We start from the raw sequence: 19894 nt of genomic DNA on the forward strand, positions 1-19894 counted from the left end.
GTGAGCACAGTAGTTAAGAGAAGAACAAGCCTATGAAGTAGATAGGAACGTATCTGTGAAGGTTAAAATACAGAGTGTACCAGTGTTCCCTTCCCCATTACTTGGTGAATTGATTACAGCATGTAAGTGCCTTTACAGGCAGAGAATACCAGGTACTAACAGGCTTTTCAGTCTAGACGAAAAGGGCACAGCAAGAATCAATGCCTGGAAGTTAAAGCCAGACAAGTACAAACAAGAAACAAGGCACTATTTTTAACTATGAACCACTAGAACAAACTGCGAGGTAAGAGAAGTGGTGAAACTACCTGTCAGTGTCTTCATATCAAAACTGGATTCTTTCTGGAACATATACTTTAGCACACCATCAAGCCCAAGCAAACCAAGTAAGTTTAATGGCCTGTGATTTACAGAACGCTAAAAAGGGTAATCTAATAATCGCTTCTGTCCTTAAAATGCCAGGATACGTGAACATCCTAGCTGAGGAGTTGCTATGAGGTCAAAACAAGAACATGTGAAGAAAGATTTTAGCGTGGTTGAAGATTTGCACACTCTGGGCCATGCATGGGAGAGCAGGACGTGCTCAGAGCACTGCTGTGTTCTGGTGATCCGCGGCTCCCAGATCACTTTTGAGAGGTGCTGTCAATTGGCACAAGTGAGAGCAACTCTCAGGCTGGCCTAGAAAAAGACAACCTCCCTGGTCCAGGGGGTTACAATCTCACTTTGGAAGGCAGAGCAGACTTGACTTGCAGTGGGGGGACAGAGAGCTAAAGGACAAGGATCACAGCAGAAACATCACACAAGGACTCGCTTCTGGCACAGACACATCCTGATGGTTCCAAGCTACTATGCCCTGTTTTTTCAAATCCTGTCTCAAGGCTCACTTCTTCCGTGAAGCCCAGAAATGATTCAGTGAGCAGGATTAATTGCTTTACACGCAAGGTGTCAGCAAACCGTAACTATCATTGCTGCACTGCATGTAGCTGTTTCCTCCACACCCGCTGACATCCAGAATGCCCACATTCACACTCACCACAAAGGGAAGCAGGCACTCGTGCTGGTTCTGAACCACGTACAGGCTGAGCAGTGGGATGCGACAGGGCCCTGCCAAGCTACACGCCAGGCAGAATACGTTTTCCAGTGCTTCGCAAAGCTTGGAGCAGGTGTTGGCCCAAAAAGGTGGCACAGCCTCCACAACAAGGATCCGTGAGGGCTGCCAGGAGTTTGGTTTGCCAGCTAGGTACCCTCTCCTCACTTCCGAAAATGTGTTTCTGGAATTCATGGCCTCCAATCATCCATCCGCCCCTGAGAAGGGAAAAGACAGGAAGCTGGAATGAGTGAGACTGCCATTGTGTGATATAGGGTGAAATACAGTCCAGGTCCAGCTGAAAACAGTGGGGAAGGAAGGCAAAGCCACTAGAGCAGCAGTGCTCAGCCATCCACCCCTGAGGCTGGATGAGTGACAGGGGCCCGTCCGCACGAGATCCCACAGGCCACAGGCACTGCGGGGTCAACACGCGGGGTTGTTCCACGGGTGTGACTCTTCCAGATCCGGGTGCAGAGCAGCCCTGCATGCTGGCCCAACCCCACATAACAGATCTGGCTGTAGAGTGACCCCATGCATGGGGCCATATTGTCTAGCCCGCAGGGTTCCCCGTGGGTCTGGAAATCTGGCAGCCCGGGAGCGGTGGCAGCATTAATTGCTGTGGCTTCCAGAGCTGCAGCAAGTAACACTCCCTGGTTGCCAAATTTCCAGACCTGTGGTGTGCCCCATGAGCTAAATCTGGCCTGCAGGCCAGAGACTGAGCACCTCTGACTTAGAGAGATGGGAAAACACAGAATCGTAGAATCGAAGGACCGGAAGGGACCTGTAAGATCAAGTCTGGTCTCATGCCATAGCCAGGAGGTAGTTGGGCTCAAACAAGCTCAATGAGGTGTGTGTCCAGTCTCTTCTTGAACACCTCCAGGGATGGCAAGTGCACCACCTCCACTGATGGTGTGTACCAGATTCTAGATACCCTTGCAGAAAATAAGTTTTTCCTTACACATCCTTACAGATGTCCACATGGCACCAGTCCGCCTACAATTAGTTCTGAAATAGTGAAGGAGCTCCTGAAGGAGATGGATGGGTGCAAGTCAGCAGGCCTGGATGACCTCCATCCACGGCTGCTGAAAGAATTGGCCGGTGTCATAGCTGAGCCACTGGCACAGCTGTTTGAGCACTCGTGGTGCTCCGGCCAGGTCCCTGAGGACTGGAGAAGGGCCAATGTGGTGCCCATTTTCAAGAACGGGAAAAGGGATGAGCTGGGTAACTTTAAACCAGTCAGTCTTACCTCTCTTCCTGGGAAAAAGCTAGAGAAAATAATCAAGGAACACATTTGTGCAGGCCCAGCAGGGGAAACGATGCCGAGGGGAAACCAGCATGGGTTTGTCACAGGTAGATCCTGCCTGACAAACCTTGTAGCCTTCTATGACCAGGTCACGCACTGCCTGGATGTGGGAGCCGAGGCTGATGTCATCTTCCTGGACTTCAGGAAGGCCTTTGACACAGTCTCACACCCTATCCTCATTGGGAAGCTAGCAGACTGTGGCGTGGACGCCTACATGGTCAGGTGAGTGGCCAACTGGCTTAGGGACCGCACCCAGAGAGTGGTGCTGGATGGGTCCTTCTCGGCCTGGAGGGAGGTGGGCAGTGGGGTCCCGCAGGGTTCAGCCCTCGGACTGATATTATTCAATATCTTCATCAGCGATTTGAACAAGGGTGTGGAGACCACCCTCTCCAAGTTCGCTGATGACACCAAGTTATGGGACAAATGAAGTACACCGGAGGGCAGGGAGCAGATTCAGGCTGACCTGGACAGGTTGGATCAATGGGCAGAGAGAAATAGGATGCCATTTAACAAAGATAAATGTAAGGTACTCCACCTGGGAAGGAGGAACCCCCAGCACACCTATAGGTTAGGGAGTGTCCTTCTCAGCAGCTGGGAGGCAGAGAGGGATCTTGGAGTCAGAAATTGACTCCAAGATGAACATGAGCCGGCAGTGTAACGAGGCCATCAACAAGGCCAATCGCACCTTGTTTCCAGAGCAGGAAATACAGAAATAAGATCTATGGCAGCACAACCATACTCTGCTCCCCTGGAGCTGGCCAGGGCCACTGGGAACCCGCCTCCTAGCACGCTGGCTGCATTTGCTGTAAGCTCTACTGAGTAGTGAAGGGGTTGGTTTAGCAGCTTAGCAGAGCTGTGGCTGGGATACCTGGCAGCTCACATGGGAAGGAAGAGAGAATAGCAGAGCCCCACTTCCCCCCAGGTCACACATGGGGGTAGGGAGAGGGTCAGGACTCCCGCAAATCCTAGTGTGCTCACAGGACAGGGAAATGGATCTGGGAAGCCTCCCTACCCCACCCCTCCCCACCCTCATGCTCCCTCCCAGGATCCTATCACTTCCCTCGCACTTCATCTCATCCCTACCCCTTCCCGCTGGCCTCAGCTCCCAAACATTACCCCTCTCTTGCCACATGTCACAGTTCGTTCCCCTCCACTTTATTCCCTTACCCTATCTGTCCGGTCCTCCATCACTCAGCCTCCTCTCACCTCCTAGCAACCGTTCAGATATGCAATTTATTTTCTTTTTGAAAATACGTTGAGTGTTTACAATGATCAGAGTGCTTCTTCTGTACGACCACCCACTCCCTTCCACCCCCAGATAGAGACATATTGTACCAGCCTGCCTGCAGCTTTTTCTAAGACTTCTGCCAGGGACACATGCTGAACTTACACTGTGTGGATGGAGCACTGGGTCTAGTATCACAGCAAGTCCCCTTGAGCCATAAAGGTTAGACGAAAACTGGGATGCCAGGAACCTCCTGGTTACCCCTTCTGCCTTTCTGCACACGCACACTGCAATCTGTCAGGCACATACATGCTGACTGTACATGAACTGGGAGAGGTGTTGGGGTATGCCTCCTCAGCCGCACCAAGGCAGTCTGGCCAGGAAAGCAAAAAAAAACCCCCAAAACCTCAGTGTGGGCGAATTTGTCCCATTTCCTAGGTCACCTTTGGAAGAGCTCACCCAGACATGACATCCAGTGACATCGACTGGTATCTTGCCTGCGCAAAGGTCAGTTTGTACCATTAATGGAGACCTTAGGGTTCACAGGTCTTCCCCACAGAAGCACACATTACGATGGGGCTCAGCCACTGCTGTGATGTGATCTCTTTTCCCATGGACTTTTTGGGGTCAGTTCTGATGGGGGATGGGGAGGGTGGGCAGAAAGGGAATATAAACTGTGTGTGGACAAACCAGAGGAAATGTAACACAGCCAGCGGCCCAGAATAAATGCTCCAGGGCTTGGCTCAAAGGCTGAAAAGCAGAAAATTCACAGACTCATGAACAGTTCTTGAATGTGACTTTTGTTCCTCCCCAACCCCCCATTTCCCTTCCACACATGCATCTTAAGCACAACAGCCAGCATTTTCCTGTGAAAAAAATGTCCTTTCCTTCCTTCATCAGGAACAAAGATAGTGTCTAAAAATCTCCTCCCACCTCACTGAATGCTTCTGCTCAAACCAAGCCATGCTCCTTCTAGAGGTAGTGAAACTGCTTCACTGAAGGTATTTTACTGATTGTGACTTAATAAAGCACCTGAATGCCCTTATACCCAGGACAGTGGCTGTGTAATGGTACCATTTAATAGTACATATTGACTCACTGAGAGCCATAAAAACGGAGCCCTGCCCAGCTGTGTAAATCACAGTTCCAGTGACATAGTGAAGTGACGCTGGATCTGCACGGAGGTCATGCTGGCCAGCGCCTGGGCCTGTGTGCATCACTTACTGGGCTGATAAACTCAGGTGAGTCACACACTGTTTTAACTTCTCCAAGGGGAACAGTTTGTGTATTTGCTACTGGCCTCCTGGAAGGAGCTGAGCACTCTCTCCTGCTTGTACTCCAGACCCAAGACCCCTGTAGCTCTTGAAGGCACTCTTTGCGAGGCGCTCTCTCCTCCTGGACTACTGCCGTGTTAAAAGAGTCTCAGATCTTCATCAGTAGTGACAAGGCAGAAACAACGCAGCTGGATTCTCAAATGCCAGGCTAAGATCTCAGGGCTGGTGGCGGTTAAAACACATCTTGCTTTGGTTTGTCACTGCACCAAAACTCATCTGAGAATGCAAAACAGCCAGATGTCCCTTTATCTAGTCACGCTATTTGATTTTTTCTGACTGAAACTACTTTGCTGCATCTGAGAACTGTCTCTGCTCGTTGCTCTCTCTTTGTGAGGATACTTCTTTCTCCATCTCCAAACCCAGTTCCCTCTCTTATGAGATAGCAAAGCCTAGCTGATGCAGTCAGAAATGCAAAGAGCAACTGTTGTTAATTTATGCAGCTTTAAGGAAGAAAGCTGAGCCAGGTAAAGCGTATGGCACGCAGTACTCCCGACTTTTACTGTCATTCTTGACACTACCGTGTTTTAAGTGGCTTCAGAAAAATGGATCACTCTCTAGCTGTGTTCCCTTGCCTCAGCTGAAAGAGTCACGTTACCTTGTTAATCAGGGTGTCTTCTAAAACAGCCTACACTCCACATTATCCATGTGTTTCAGGAGAAATGTATTGTGGATTATGCCCAAAGCAGGCCACCTACCCTTCTCATATTTTATACTAATTATCCTGGGCTGTGAAAATGTTAGCATGATATCTGGGGTATAAGTTGTAGCCGTGTTGGTCTAAGGACGTTGGCGGACAAGGTTATTTGGGTGAATCTGATAACTTTTATTAGACCAACTAAAGAGTTGGAAAACATTTTCTTAGCAAGCTTTTGAGTTTAAAAACCCTTCATTAGGCTGAGGAAGCATCTGCAGTTGGCATCAAACAACTGCAGATGCTTCCTCAGCCTGACAAAGGTTTTTTAAACCTGAAAGCTTGCTATGAAAAAAATCCAATTATTTAGCATGATAGCTGACATTCTGTGCTGGTTTAATTAGTTCGTATGGTAAAATTAGATTATCTGGTAACCAGCAGGTGAGTCTGCCAGGAGGTGACAGTATAGTTTAGCATGTCTAGAGCAACCTGCCAGTTCTAGCAGCTGATATGAAATAAGTTTATTGTGCAACACAATGGGACACTTAACTGTCAGAACTAGTTGCTAATGGTAGTATAGATTTTGCTTGGTGTACCTAGAGATCAAGCTATCAGAGCTAGAAATAATAGCCTAATAGAAGCAGACAGAAGCAAAGCGTGCCAAAGCAGGCCGGCTGCAACTTCTAGTCACACCCCACGTAACTGCCGAGTACAGTTATTGCAAATCAGTGGACACCACAAGAAACTGTGGAATCAGAAAAAATATATGCCTTAAACTTTGATTATTTTAGTTATAAGATGACATAACTGCTTTGTGGAGAATTGCTGGCTCTGTATAGTAGAACAGATAAGAGAAAGTGTTTGTTCTTTGTAACTCCTCTGCAACTGCTTCGCTCACCACGGCCTTGAAGATAGCAAAAAAGTATGTACAAATCTGATTTCCAGGTGCAAAAAGGAGGTTTGTGAACCAACCTCGCTTCCCCCATTAGTTCCCATCCTGATTACAGCAAAGAAATAATGAAGTAATATTATAGCCGCTTTTCACGCTAATTTCACTCTATGATCCCGTGAGTTGTAAGCAACTGTTAAAAAGTATATAAGCCTCCTGATTTTGCTCTTGGGGGGGGACCCCTTCCAAGTGCTTGGGAAATCCATGTCACTTTGGAATCCCCGCTACAGCTGTAGTTTCTTTTGAATAAAAGCTTCTGCTGACCTGACCCAAAAGTATGCTGCGTGTGTTTCCACGACAAAACAGTTAACACTCACGGGGAAGTTGTGAGGTGGGAACACCTAGCAGCTCAGCTGAAGGGCAGCTGGGTTAGTGTCTTCTCCTCAAAACACATAAACTAACAAAAGACTTGTCTGACATGTCTCTCCGGTGGGAGGAAACAAGTCAACACAGGAACGGGAATGACGGAAAGGTGCTAGAGGGAGCTAGGTTAGACACCCCAAAGCCCATAACTCTCGTCACAAAGCTCAGTTTTGAGTACAAAAGCATCTAGGTTAAGAAGGGATATGAAGGCAAAGAGAAGGGGAAAAAGGAGAAACCAGGGATGTGATAACAGTGGGCACAAAATATCAATTAGGAAATGCACTTGGTAAAGAAAGAAAAAAGTAATTATGAAAAAAAATCACAGCCCAGTAGGTTTCAGAATAATAAAATGGATGTTTAAATATACCTGCAGTGAAAGAACTCCTACAAATGGAACAGGTCTGATGTTAGATAAAGGTGGGAACATTTGTTAGTAATGAGGCAGAAAAGACAGATTATTCAATAAATATTTCTCCTCTGTATTTGGAAAGAAGCAGGAGGGTGTATTGATATCTTAGAGTAATAATTAAGCACTCTCTTTTCCCTCGTTAGCTAACAAGAATGTGAAACAGCCAGTGCTAGAATTAAACATTGTAAAATCTCCAAAGTGAGACAGCTTGCACCCGAGAGCACGGACAGGAACACTAGCCCCGGTGCACTCTGAACAAGTTGTGTGGCTTAGTAATGCATCTTTGAACACAGTGGTGCTTCCAGAGGATGGGAGACAAACTGATGCTGTGCCTATATTTAAATAGCATAAACACAATGGCCGGTGTTAATTATAGGCCCATTACTCTGATGCTGATCCCAGGAAAACTCAGAAAAGGCTGATGGAGACATATTTGGTAACAATTTAAAGGATGCCAGCAGAGCTGATGCAGTCAACATGGAAAATCAACCTGAACAGATAAACTTCGTATGTTCTTAAAGAGATTACCGGCTTGGTTGATAAAATAACTGAGTTGGTACAATAGAGTTAGACTTCTGTAAGACATTTGATTAACTCCCACATGGCACCGTGGTTAAAAATAATTAGCACCACTAAAAATCGATATCTTTCATATTAAATTGATTAAAATGGTTTCAGAAAGTAATTACAGCTGGGAATTCATTATCTTGTCTGTGTATTTCTAGCAGGGCTCTGCAGTGATCTGTTCTTGGTTCAATTATATTGAATATCTTTATTGATAGAAGAAACGTAAAATTGCAGCTGGCAAAATCCACAGATGATATAAGAACTGCTTGACAGGTAAATAGCTGACCAAGACTGATAAGCAAGGTGGGCATTTGAATAGAGCTATGTGCTAAAGATTTAAGAGCCCAGCAAAGGCAGGCTCCAAGAAGCCAGTTTAAAACTTTGGCCTTTTCTGATGAGATTTCAAGGCCCCTTGGGAGCCCTGCCATTCCCACGTGGAAGCTCTCATCTGACATAACGGGACAGGGGTCCTGAAGAAAGGGGCAGCAAGCTGTTCAGCAGCTAGGGCCAGGAGGGACTGAAGGTCTTCTAGGGGACACAGGCTAAGTAGACTGGTCTGGAAGGTGTTTATCAGGAGAAAGGAAAGGTGAAGAGAGAGACCAAATCCTGAATTTTAGCACCAAGCAAAGATGTTGGGAACAAAATCAATTAAGACAGCAAAGAAAGCAAAGAGGAGGTGTTTTCAGTAGCCTATGTACCAGCAATAGGAGTGACGGATACGGGATGGAAATGGTAGTATTGTCAATAATAAGACATAAAAGGAAGAAGTCTTCAATAAACATGACTGCTCTATTTGAGGAAGAAACCAGATGACCTAATATCATAATTCTGTTCCAACAGTAAATAAGGAGGAATTTACACAGCGGGTCTAAAACCAAATATTTTAAAATCAGCAGGTCCCTGTTGGCTGATGTCTTCAAATTATAAAAGAGCTGAACACGGTGCTCTCTGGACCATTAGGCTACTTTCAATAACACTTGGAGCACTGGGAAAGTTCCAGAGGAGTGGAATAAAACTAAAATTGAGTCAGTATTTAAAAAGTATTAATAGTCCGACTCAGATATTTATAGACCTGTCAACCTGGTAAGTGTTGCAGGGAAAATAATGGGACGGTTGACATGGGACCTGGTTAGTAAAGAATTAGAGGAGGGAAATATAATGCTTGCCAATCAACATGAGTTTATAGAAAACAGATCTTGTCATCTTGGCTTAATACAGTATCGCTTTTTTAAATGAGGTTACTAAATTTTTGGTTTACAGAAATAATCCTGTTCAGGTAACGGACCTCTGTGAGGTATCACTATCTGACCTGGTTCTGCGCGACACACTGATATCGATGAGGAATGTGACAATGCTATTCCAACAGGGCACACGTTAGGAGAATCAAGAATCGGCTGACTGATGCGTCTCAAAACATAGCCACAAAGAGCACTGTGACCGAGCTGGTGTTTTGCTATTACACGACACAGTCACTGGGCAAAACACAAGACAGGTATGAAGGGAAGGACTGGAACTCAGGTCTGCCCCCTCCTTGGCATGTGCCCTAACCGGCATGCTGGAGTCATGTGCCCCCTTGCAGGCTCTGTCTCTGTCCCAACTAATCTTGAATTCCTTTCTGCACTGTGGAATAGCCCCAGCAGGAAGGAAAGAGAGGGCCCGCTAGCCTGGCAGTTAAGGCACTTTCCTGGGGGGTGGGAGAAGTTGGTTTTACAAGTGCTTTAAAGTGCTTTCACCCCACCCTGTGTAAGTGCTTTAACCATAAGATAATTGTACAACGGGAGGAAAGAGTCGCTTCATAAAAGAAAGGTGTGAACCCTCCTTGGTTCTGAAAGGACCCACATGGGCCCCAGCGCCCTAGGAAGGTCTGAGTGGAGGCAGGTACCTGCCTGCAGCCCACATTTAGCCAGGCACTGCGATGCTTAGCATCCCAGTGCATATGCCCCTTTGTGGATCAGGTTTTGTATGGGAGAACAGCATACAGCATCCCATTTCAGTCCGTACTGGCTGACCACTTTTCTATGGGCAGGAAATGCCTCCTAAGGATCCTTCATCCCTGTCCTTTCCTCAGGCTGCAAAGAATTATGTATGTAAAAAGAAGCTGAGACACATACATGGAAAATATAAACCTCAGACACCAGGACTCTGGATCTCCAGGGGAGGAACGCTGAGGCCAGAGCCCTCCCCTGCGGGACCTCAGAGTACCCCCAACCCCTCTGCAAGTCATACAGCAGCAATGGCACCGGACACTGAGCCGGATTTAACACCCGTCACACACCAAACCTCATGATGAGGTTTATAAAGGAAATCTGCAGCTTGGCAGGGAACAACGCCATAGAGAACAGCCAGGCCCTTGATGCAATGCCTCCCTCTTTCCCCTGGCCCAGACCAAAGAGCACCCACCTCGCCTGCTTGCAAAACAAACAAAATGCAAAGGAGTTTCTTTGGGGTCCTTCGAGGGGAAAGCTACAGCTCCCTGCCCTCTGCCCCGCAGAGAAGGCTTTGATGCTCTTTCTGACATGTCTGATGCTCTGTCCGTCTGCCTGACAAGCTCCAGCTGATACCAGAAATTTCGTTCCATTTCTATTACTTCAGTCCTCAAGCTCAGCCAGCTTTCTCTGCTATTCTCATCCTCCTCTGTATCAACAACGCCACCCTCAGCTGTGGCTCATCAGCAATTTGTCTGGCTCCTTCCCAAGACCATTAATGAAAATGGCAAACAAGGTCAATGCCAAGGATGATCCCTGAGTAACTCTACTGGTAACCTCCCACCAGCCTCATGCTTCCCTTTTCAACAGTGCCCTTCTCACCTCGCCGTTCCTGGGCTAATGCCCATCTTCTCCATCTTAACTAATAATTTCCTGGGGCATCACACCATATCAAGTGCAAACAGGTTAGGTCTGTTGCATTTGGATAGGACTGATCCTGCCTCAGGCAGGGGTTGGACTAGATGATCTCTGGAGGTCCCTTCCAGCCCCATTTCTCTAGATTTCTATGATTTCTCTCATCTGGAGGAACTGTTATCTTCTTGAAGAAGATTATTCGGCTAGTCTGGCACAAGCTAACTTTGGCAAACCCAAGCTGCATTTTACTCCATTTTCCTTTTTAGGGTGGCACTCTAGGAAAGAGCAGCAAATAGCAGTGCCAGAGGCTGTGTGTTTTTGCAAGGACTGAACTTGTACCAGTTTACTCCTATAACTGAACTGGCCAACGTCCATGCTGTGGACCAGAAGGTAAGTCCTCAGCAGGGCTTAAGCCCACCATATGGGAGAGAAAAGGTCTATTTATAAACATTGTAAACCCTGAAAAAACTCAATACAACTTCATACTGTAAAGAGAAGCGAGACCCTGCCCATGAACGTGTCAAAACAGTCAGAGCTAGACTGACTACACAGGTCTCGCAGGAAGGCAGCCTCATGCTCCAGTGCAGCCGTCACTGCGGGAGGCTGGATGGCTCGGGACATTGCTGACGGGCTGCAGAGACTTCTCATGTAGGGGACAGCGTTTGAATCTGCCCAGCTCTGCAGGCACTAACACCCGTTCCCATTTCCTAGAAGCCAACACCCGTGTGGGCACTTATTGCAGCCCCAGGGCACAAGCATGACACCGTCACCCAGTGGCTCTCAGCCCTTGCGGGCTCCGGGCCCCTAAGGAGATGCCAGCTCCCAGCCGTCCCTCGCCTCGGGACTGCACAAAGATACCAGAGTGATTCTTCTGGTGCTGCAAAGAGCTCGCGCGGTCACTCTGGACTCCTACCAAGAATCTCCCATTTCTCTTGTGAGCTCAGCACGTGCATTTGCACCTCCTGGTACCCAGACTGCAAGTCACTGCTGCAGCCTTGGGGCAAGGCCTGCACGGCCCGACCTCACCCAGCCGTTGCACCGGTGCTCCTGGGCCAGGGGCCGAAGCCACCTCGCTGCCTGCACAGCCTCAACGGCTGGCCAGGCACAGTGTCCCCTGGATTGGGAGCTGTGCGGGTGGGGGTGTGGACACAGCATGGATGTTGGGGCATGAGTGTGGGGGGCATGGTGTGGGGGTGTGGACATGGTGTGGATATGGACATGGTGTGGTGGCCTGGGCGTGTGGGCCTGGCCTGAGTGTGTGGGTGTGGGCACGGGTGTGAACATGGAGTGTGGGTGTGGGCGCGGGGGTGCAGACGAGGTGTGGGGTGTAGCCATGGTGTGTGTGGGCATGGCATGGGTGCGGGGGTGTGGGCATGGGTGTGATTATGGTGGGGGTGTGGGTGCAGGTGTGAACATGGCACATGGCTGTGGGGACGTTGGTGCGGATGAGGTGTGAGGTGTAGGTGTGGTGTGTGTGGGCATGGCATGGGGGTGTGGGTGTGAATATGGAGCATGGGTGTAGGGGTGTGGGTGTGGACACTTACAGACTCACTTGCGTTAGAACATCTCCTCTGACCCAAAATGAACATGGGCCTCCAATGCGAGGTCACGGTCAGGAAGGCTATCCGCACCTTGTCGTGCATCCACAGATGCATCTCGAGCAGGGCCAAGGAGGTGATCCTCCCCCTCTACGCGACACTGGCCAGGCCGCAGCTGGAGTACTGCGTCCAGTTCTGGGCGCCGCACTTCAGGAGGGATGTGGACAGCATGGAGAGGGTCCAGAGAAGGGCCACTCACATGGTCAGGGGGCAGCAGGGCAGGCCCTACGAGGAGAGGCGACGGGACCTGAACCTGTTCAGCCTCAGCAAGAGGAGGCTGAGGGGGATCTAGTGGCTGTTTACAAACTAGCCGGAGGGGACCAGCAAGCACTGGGGGAGTCCCTCTTCCCCCGAGCACTAGCAGGAGTGACTAGAAATAATGGTCACAAGCTGGCAGAGGGTAGATTCAGACTAGACATCAGGAGGCGCTGCTTCACTGTCAGGGCAGCTAGGATCTGGAACCAACTTCCAAAGGAAGTGGTGCTCGCTCCTACCCTGGGGGGCTTCAAAAGGAGGCTAGATAGACACCTACCCAGGGTCGTTTGACCCCAGCATCCCGGGGCTGTGGGGGTGTGGGGGTGACCATGGTGCGTGGGTATGTGGGTGTGGGTGTGAACATGGAGCATGGATGCGCGGGTGTGGGTGTGAACATGGAGCGTGGGTGCGGAGGTGCGGGGGGGACATGGAGCGTGGGTGTGTGGGTGCAGGTGTGAACATGGCGCATGGGTGCAGGGAGGGTTGTGTGGGTGTGAACATGGTGCGTGGGTGTGTGGGTGGGGGTGTGAACATGGAGTGTGGGTGCGTGGGTGCGGGTGTGAACGTGGCATGTGGGCGTGTGGGTGTGTGGGCATGGGTGTGAACATGGTGCGTGGGTGTGTGAGTGTGGGTGTGAACATGGTGCGTGGGTGTGTGGGCACAGGTGTGAACACGGCGCGTGGGTGCGGGGGTGTGGGTGTGAACATGGCATGTGGGTGTGTGGGTGCGGGTGTGAACATGGCACATGGGTGTGTGGGCACGGGTGTGAACATGGCACGTGGTGCGGGGGGGGTGTGGGTGTGAACATGGGCCGTGGGTGCGGGCGGTGTGTGGGTGTGAACATGGCGCATGGGTGTGTGGATGCGGGTGTGAACATGGCGCGTGAGTGTGTGGGCACAGGTATGAACATGGTGCGTGGGTGTGGGCGGTGTGTGGGTGTGAACATGGCGCGTGGGTGTGTGGGTGCGGGTGTGAACATGGCACGTGGGTGCGGGGGGGTGGGTGTGAACATGGCGCGTGGGTGTGTGGGTGCGGGTGTGAACATGGCGCATGGGTGTGGGTGCGGGGGTGCGGACGAGGTGTGGGGTGTAGGCGTGGTCACGGCGTGGGTGCAGGTGTGACTATGGTGTGGGTGTGGGTGTGGGTGTGGGTGCAGGGGTGTGGGCGTGGGAGTGAACACGGCTGGTGGCGGTGGCGGTGGCAAGGCCGGGGAGGTGGCCCGGCCGGCGGCGCCAGGCCTGAGGCGTGAGGCGGGGCAGCCACTGCAGGCCGCAGGTCCCTCAGGCACACCCCTCCCCCCCGTGGCAGCAGTGGAACGTCCCGCGCTGCAGGGCGATGCCCAGGGCCGGGCTGGACCATGTCGTGGCACGGGGGACTCCAGCGCCATCTCAGGGCTGAGCTTGTCCTGCCCGTGCTGCCGCCTGACAGCCAGCGCAGACATGGCGCTTTCCCCCGGCTCCGAGCGCGGCTAGAAGAGGAAACCGTCTCCGGAGCCTGCGCTGGCATCGCTGCAGTGCCTGGAGGAGGGCGCTTGTGCCCAGACGCTGGCACACGGCAGTTTTCCAGCGATGGAGCTGGTCTAACGAAAGAGAGCGCATCTACCAGAGGCCCGGGCCTGCCCGTGACCCGGGGCCGACGGGCTACAACCACAGCCCTGTCTCGCTGCGCCTCCAGCCCTTCCCTTTCCCGGGTGCCCAGCGAACGACTCCTTCATTCCCGTCCTTCCAGCCCCACGCAGAGCCGGGTGGCGTCGGCAGGCTGGGCCCCCCGAGCCAGCTGTCTGCAGACCCGCTTTGGGACCGATCCGGGCATGTGGTGGAGACCAGACGTGGACCCGCTTCGGGACCGATCCGGGCGCGTGGTGGAGACCAGACGTGGCTGCGATGTGTCCTGAAGCGGAGCACAGTCTGTCCCCTCGCCCGTCACGGTTGTCACTTCGGTTCTCAAGAAAGCAAAGGTTTGTTTGCCCGCTGCTTGCAATCCACCCACCCTTTTATCAGTCTTTGACCTAGATTCCCCTGTCCTGGAGAAAACTCGAGCTGTTTATAGTTTCAGTCACTCCCCTCCCCTCGACACCACTTCTGTCCAGCACTGCCCAAGGGCAGAGACATCTGTGCATAGAAATGTGCTGGGTGGGGACCCGCCGGGACAGGACGTCGGTGCTGCCCGCGGCACTGGGGACGAGCGGGCGTCTTGGCCGCTCCAGCGCTGCTCAGGCGCCAGGCGAGGAGGGGTCGCGCTCCGGCCTGGCCCGGCACCGACAGCTCTACCCAACGGAGGTTTCTCGTTCTCATCACTTCTGCGTTCTGTGCTAGCGTGGCCTGTCCACTGGTCAGCGTGGCTCGCACAGAGGGGATACGTGGGCTGCTGTTCATTTTTAATTCGAGCTGTAAGACTCCTGCTGTTAGCTGTGGAAGTCCCTGGTTTCATCCCAGCTGTCAGCCAGGACAGCTGTCATGTCAGCATCACCCCAGGGGGTAATGCCCTATCCACTCCCACTGGCTTCAGCCCCCACATCCCACGTGTCCAACCTTGTTCTCACGCTGTAACCAGGGCTCCTCTGCTCCCCTTTGGCTTACCAGTACCTGGGAGTTTCTGGATTGTTTGCTCCTTAGTATCTTCAGGTTCCTGTTCTCTCATAACACATTTTTCAACCAAAATCACTGCAGTTGCTTGAGCCTGGGAATCTTATGGAGGTAACAGGACAGGAGAAAAGGGGCCTCGTGCTCGCTGCCCGTGCCCGTAGAGGTGCAGGGACATGAAAAAACTTGTTAAAGAAAGATCCTTGTAAATGCAGCACCCAGTGGTAAGGACAGATAGCCAGAAGACAGCAATCCAGGGGCTGACTTCCAGCACAGATGATGTTCTGTGGCCTTGGCCAACTCAGTTCAGTGCCTGTGCCTCAGTGCTTCCAACTGTGAAATGGCAATAACATTTATCCATCTCTCCCAGGAACATCACAAAAGATAATTAACCAGTATTCATTAAGGTTTGAAATTCTTAGGTGAGGGAGCCAGAAGCTGCAGATAACCCTCCCTGAAGACGGAGCAACCTCTTTGGGCTGAGGGAAAATGCATGCAGCTGGGGTTAATTATCCATCACTCCTCCCACAGGCTGCTGGCAAGGGGAGGGATCTGGGGCCTATATAGGCCAGACCTAGCCTCTCCAGGAGAGAGGTAGTACTGTTGGGGGAACAGCTTCAGAAAGTAGGCAGGAAGAGCTGATTAGGTCCTGAGTGTGCAAAGAGACAAGCACAGGCCTGTCTGCCTATGAGGCTCTGGGCTTGCTGGAACGGCAAGAGGCCTTACAGGGAGATGGCCTGTGAGTGATCCATTAGATAGCAACATGTCCCTGTCTAGGGGCTGCAGCTGTGCAGGGCTTCCCTCCCTGCTCTGTCTCCCTGTTGTGGTCAGGTTCCCACAGCTCACTGGGCAACCTATCACTGGCATTATAGTTTTTCCTCTGGTCTTCTCTGCACAGCTCTGCTCTGTCCATATCCTTATCCAGTGCAGTCTGTTTGGCTGTGACATTCTCATTCAAATCCTTTCCCAGGATGTGCAAGGTCCCTTCCAGCCCCTAACATCTATGAATCTATGTACTGCTCCTGTTGGTGCACGTGCATAAACCAGTACCCATGTGGTTGTTTTCCAGTAGCCTTTATTTGTCCTTACCCCATCCCCTCCATGGAAACCAGGCTCTGGGTAGACGGGTGGGCTTCATTCACTCTCTAGTGACTAAATCTGATTTATAACTGCTTCAGGGCATGGACCTGTGAGTTTGGTGTCTGGAGGTTGGAGTTGTGCCCCCAGGCCCTCAATCGCTGCGCAGCTGTGGCTTAATCTCACAGGCTCCTGCAGTCCCTTTGGTGCTGAGCTTTCTGTCAAGGGTGAGCGCGAAATGGCCAAAGTCCTGATGCTGTTGACCAGCTTGGAGCCCTTGCTCCTTGCCAAGCCCCTGCAAGACTTGACCAGGGAGTTCCACAGTTGTTTGGCATGGCGGGGACGGACAGATCCAGGGAGCAAGGGCTGTGAAAGCCCCATGCTAGGCTGCGGCTGGCTGACATGCAGGCCTGATCTATATGGTTTAGCAAAGAGGACATGCTGGGAGGTCAACGGTCCTCCTCAGTCCTGGCACCAAGATCTAGAAGGAGCAGTAACAGCAGTGGTGGATGTGTCTGGGTGGCCGCAGTTACGTGAGCCTGGCCCCTGTGCTATATGGCTCACGCTGCTGCTGGCGTGGAGTAGAGAATTGCGGAGAAGTGGGGCTCCAGAGGTCACATCCAGTCCAAGCCCTGCCATTAGCCCCGTGTAAACCAGCCCAGACAAATCCATTGTCTGACCCCTTAGCAAAGCTACAGTCAACTAGACACAGCCCCAGGCACTACACCCAAACCTGCCACAGGCAAAGCAGGAGGACCATGGTAGCCAATGTCCTGCTGCTGCACAGGTGGTTAATGTGAACTCAGGGATCCCAGGAAGAGGCTGTGCCCCCCTTTCAAAGGAAAGCAACCCCCCCACAGATCAGCCACAGTGCCACCAAGGGCCTAGCTCTGTGCTCTGCCCTGGCTGTGCACCTTGCTTTGCTCTGAGCTCCAGCCTCGTGTAGCCCCAGCTTCCTCTCTGCCTCCTCCAGCTCTTCACAGACTTGGGCAGAGCCCCTACGAGCACAGTTTGGCCTGGGATTCCTGTCCTCAACCCAACTGCATGAGGCTGGGTGCTAGAGGAGTGCCAGCTGGCCCTGCCACCTTCACAGCAGCGCTGTGATCACCACAGTGCTGGCTGCCATCGATGTCCCTCCTCAGGATCCATGGGCCCCTTGCTGCTTAAGAACTGTCCTTGACCAGGTCAGACCATAGGTCCATCCTGCCCCATCTCCTGTGTCACATGGCAGCAGAGAGTGGAGGCTGGAAGAGAAGGTGGCTGGGTCTGAACAGGGTTTTCTCTTGTTCCCTTGCAGCCTCCAGCGTGGAGGGTCCAGGCAGGTCTGATGCAAAGACCGTGCCCCTCACTCCCCTGCTCAGTAGCTGTTCCTGCTCCTTTCCTCCAGGAATATGTCCAGTCCCTTTATGAGTCTGGCTGAGCTGTCGGCGTGCATCACATCTGGTGGCAGCGAGTTTCACACTCTAATGACATGCTGTGTGAAAAAGAACTTCTTTTTGTTAGTTTTAAACTTACTGTCTGCTGGTTTCATGTTGTAGCCCCTAGTCCTTGTATTGTGAGAGAAAGTCAATAATAAACCCATATTGAATTTCTCTTCTCTGTTTAGTGTTTTGTAAACCTTCCTGTGCCAAAAGCATCTCTTTTTCTCATCTGAATAGGCCTGTCCTTTTTTAGTGGTTCCTCATATGGAAGCCCCTCCATGCCACATCAGAGATCTGAGAGAGAACGTCTTGCATTTGAAAGCTTGTCTAACTAAAGCTTTCCCAATCCCAATTGCATAGCTGGTCCAATAAAAGATATCACCCTAAGAAAGCCTTGCTTCTTCCATGCCACTGATTATCCTTGTTGCCCTTCTCTGGACCTCTTCTAGTTCTTTTATATCCTTCTTGAGGTTTGGGGACCAGAACTGAACACGGTATTTGAGGTATGAACACACCATGGATTTATAAAGGGGCATCATGATAGTTTCTGTTTCATTTCCAGTTTCCTTCTTACTAATCCCTAAAATTTTGTTTACCTTTTTGACGGCTGCTGAGCACTGAGCTGATGTTTTTAACAAACTGTACACAATGATTCCCAAATATTTCTTCTGTGATAACCACTAATGTAGAGCTCATCAGACTGTAGGTACAGCTTGGGTATATTTTTGCCCAGGTACATCACTTTACATTTATCTACACTGAATTTCATCTGCCATTAGTTGCCCGTTCACTCAGTTGTGCTAGATCCTTCTGTAGTTCTTCACAGTCTGCCTTGGTCTTTACCACTTTGAATAATTTTGTCATCTGCAAATTTGGCCACCTCGCTACACATCCCCCTTTCCTGGTCATTTATGAATATGTTAAACAGCACTGGTCCCAACACAGATCCCCGAGGGACCGTGCTGTTTACTTCTTTCCATCCTGAAAACTAATTATTTACACTCACTCTTTGCTTTCTATCTTGAAGCCAGTTTCTAAGCATGAGTAGACATTCCCTGTAATCCCATGACTACCTAACTGTCTTCAGATCCTCTGATGGAAGACCTTGTTAAAGGCTTTTTGGAACTCCATGTCCCCTGGATCATCCTGATCCACCGGCCTTTTGACGCCCTCAGAGAACTCCAGGAGGTCGGTAAGGCATGATATCCCTTTGATAAAGTCATGTTGAATCCTCCCCAGCAAGACATGTTCATCCGTGTGCTGAACAATTTATTGTTTCTACCGGTGGTCCAGGAACAGAAGAAGTCAGGCTCACCGGTCTGCTTTGCCTGAGTCCCCTTTAGAGCTGTTTTTAAACGTGTGAGTCATGCTGGCAGCCCTCCAGTCCTCTGGTCCCAAAACTGTTTTCAGTGATAGGTTGCATACTACAATTAGGAGTTCAGCAGTTTCTGATCTGAGCTCCTTCAGGACCCTAGGCACAGCTGGCCTTCGGGGTGGGTGATGTGGGCAACCACCCAGGTCATCTTGGTCAGGAGGGTGCCAAACACGCAAACATGCATGAGCAGCCTGTGCTTACAGCTGTGCTCCCCCCCAACTCTGGCAGGAGGAGCAGTGCCCAGCCCAGTCCCACCCCCTGCCCAGCTGTTGTTCAGGAGGAGCTGGGCCCTGCTGGTGCCTGCTCGTGTCTGCCCACCTTGCTGCCTCTGCCTTTGCCTGCAGCAGCACCGCTGGCTTGGCGGGGAGCGGGAGTACAAAATACAGGATGGCCCCAAGGCACCGTTTCCCTAAGGCTGGCTCTGACCCTAGAGTGAATGACCTCAGGTCCTGGTGATTTGCTGCTGTTTAGGTTAACAATTTCCTCTACAATCTCATCTACTGAAACCTCAGTTTGGGGCAACTCCATTGACTTGTCCCTAGAGAGGAGTGGATCTGGCGAGGGAATCTTCCTAACAGTGAAGACAGAAGCAGAATGTGTGCAGTTTCTCGGCCATGGCTTGGTCATCCTTTAGTGCCCCTTCTACGCCCTGATCTTTTAAAGGCCCAACTGACTCCCTGGCAGGTCTTCAGCTTCTAATATACTTAAAGACATTTGTATTGCTCCCTTTGTGAATCTGGCAACTTTCTCCTCCAATTCTCTCTTAGCCCATCCTATTGTGGTTCTACATTTGGTTTGCCGGAGTTTCTGCTCTTCTTTATTTTCCTCATTAGGGTTTGTCTTCCACTTTTTGAAAGAAGTCCTTTTTTCTGCTTCTTGCC

The 19894-nt window shown here is 50.9% G+C and overlaps 1 protein-coding gene across 1 annotated transcript in view; it reads right to left on the minus strand.

The window, feature by feature from the left end:
- Window positions 1-1279, minus strand: part of M1AP (meiosis 1 associated protein) — a 48354-nt gene extending 47075 nt beyond the window's left edge. The window contains exon 1 of the mRNA XM_006035734.1: window positions 1031-1279. Within this exon, the coding sequence (XP_006035796.1) occupies window positions 1031-1279 (249 nt within the window). The remainder of the gene's footprint in view (window positions 1-1030) is intronic.
- Window positions 1280-19894: the final 18615 nt, after the last annotated feature.

The sequence above is a fragment of the Alligator sinensis genome, unplaced genomic scaffold, assembly GCF_000455745.1.
Source record: "Alligator sinensis unplaced genomic scaffold, ASM45574v1 scaffold1334_1, whole genome shotgun sequence".
In the NCBI taxonomy this organism is placed as follows: domain Eukaryota; kingdom Metazoa; phylum Chordata; order Crocodylia; family Alligatoridae; genus Alligator; species Alligator sinensis.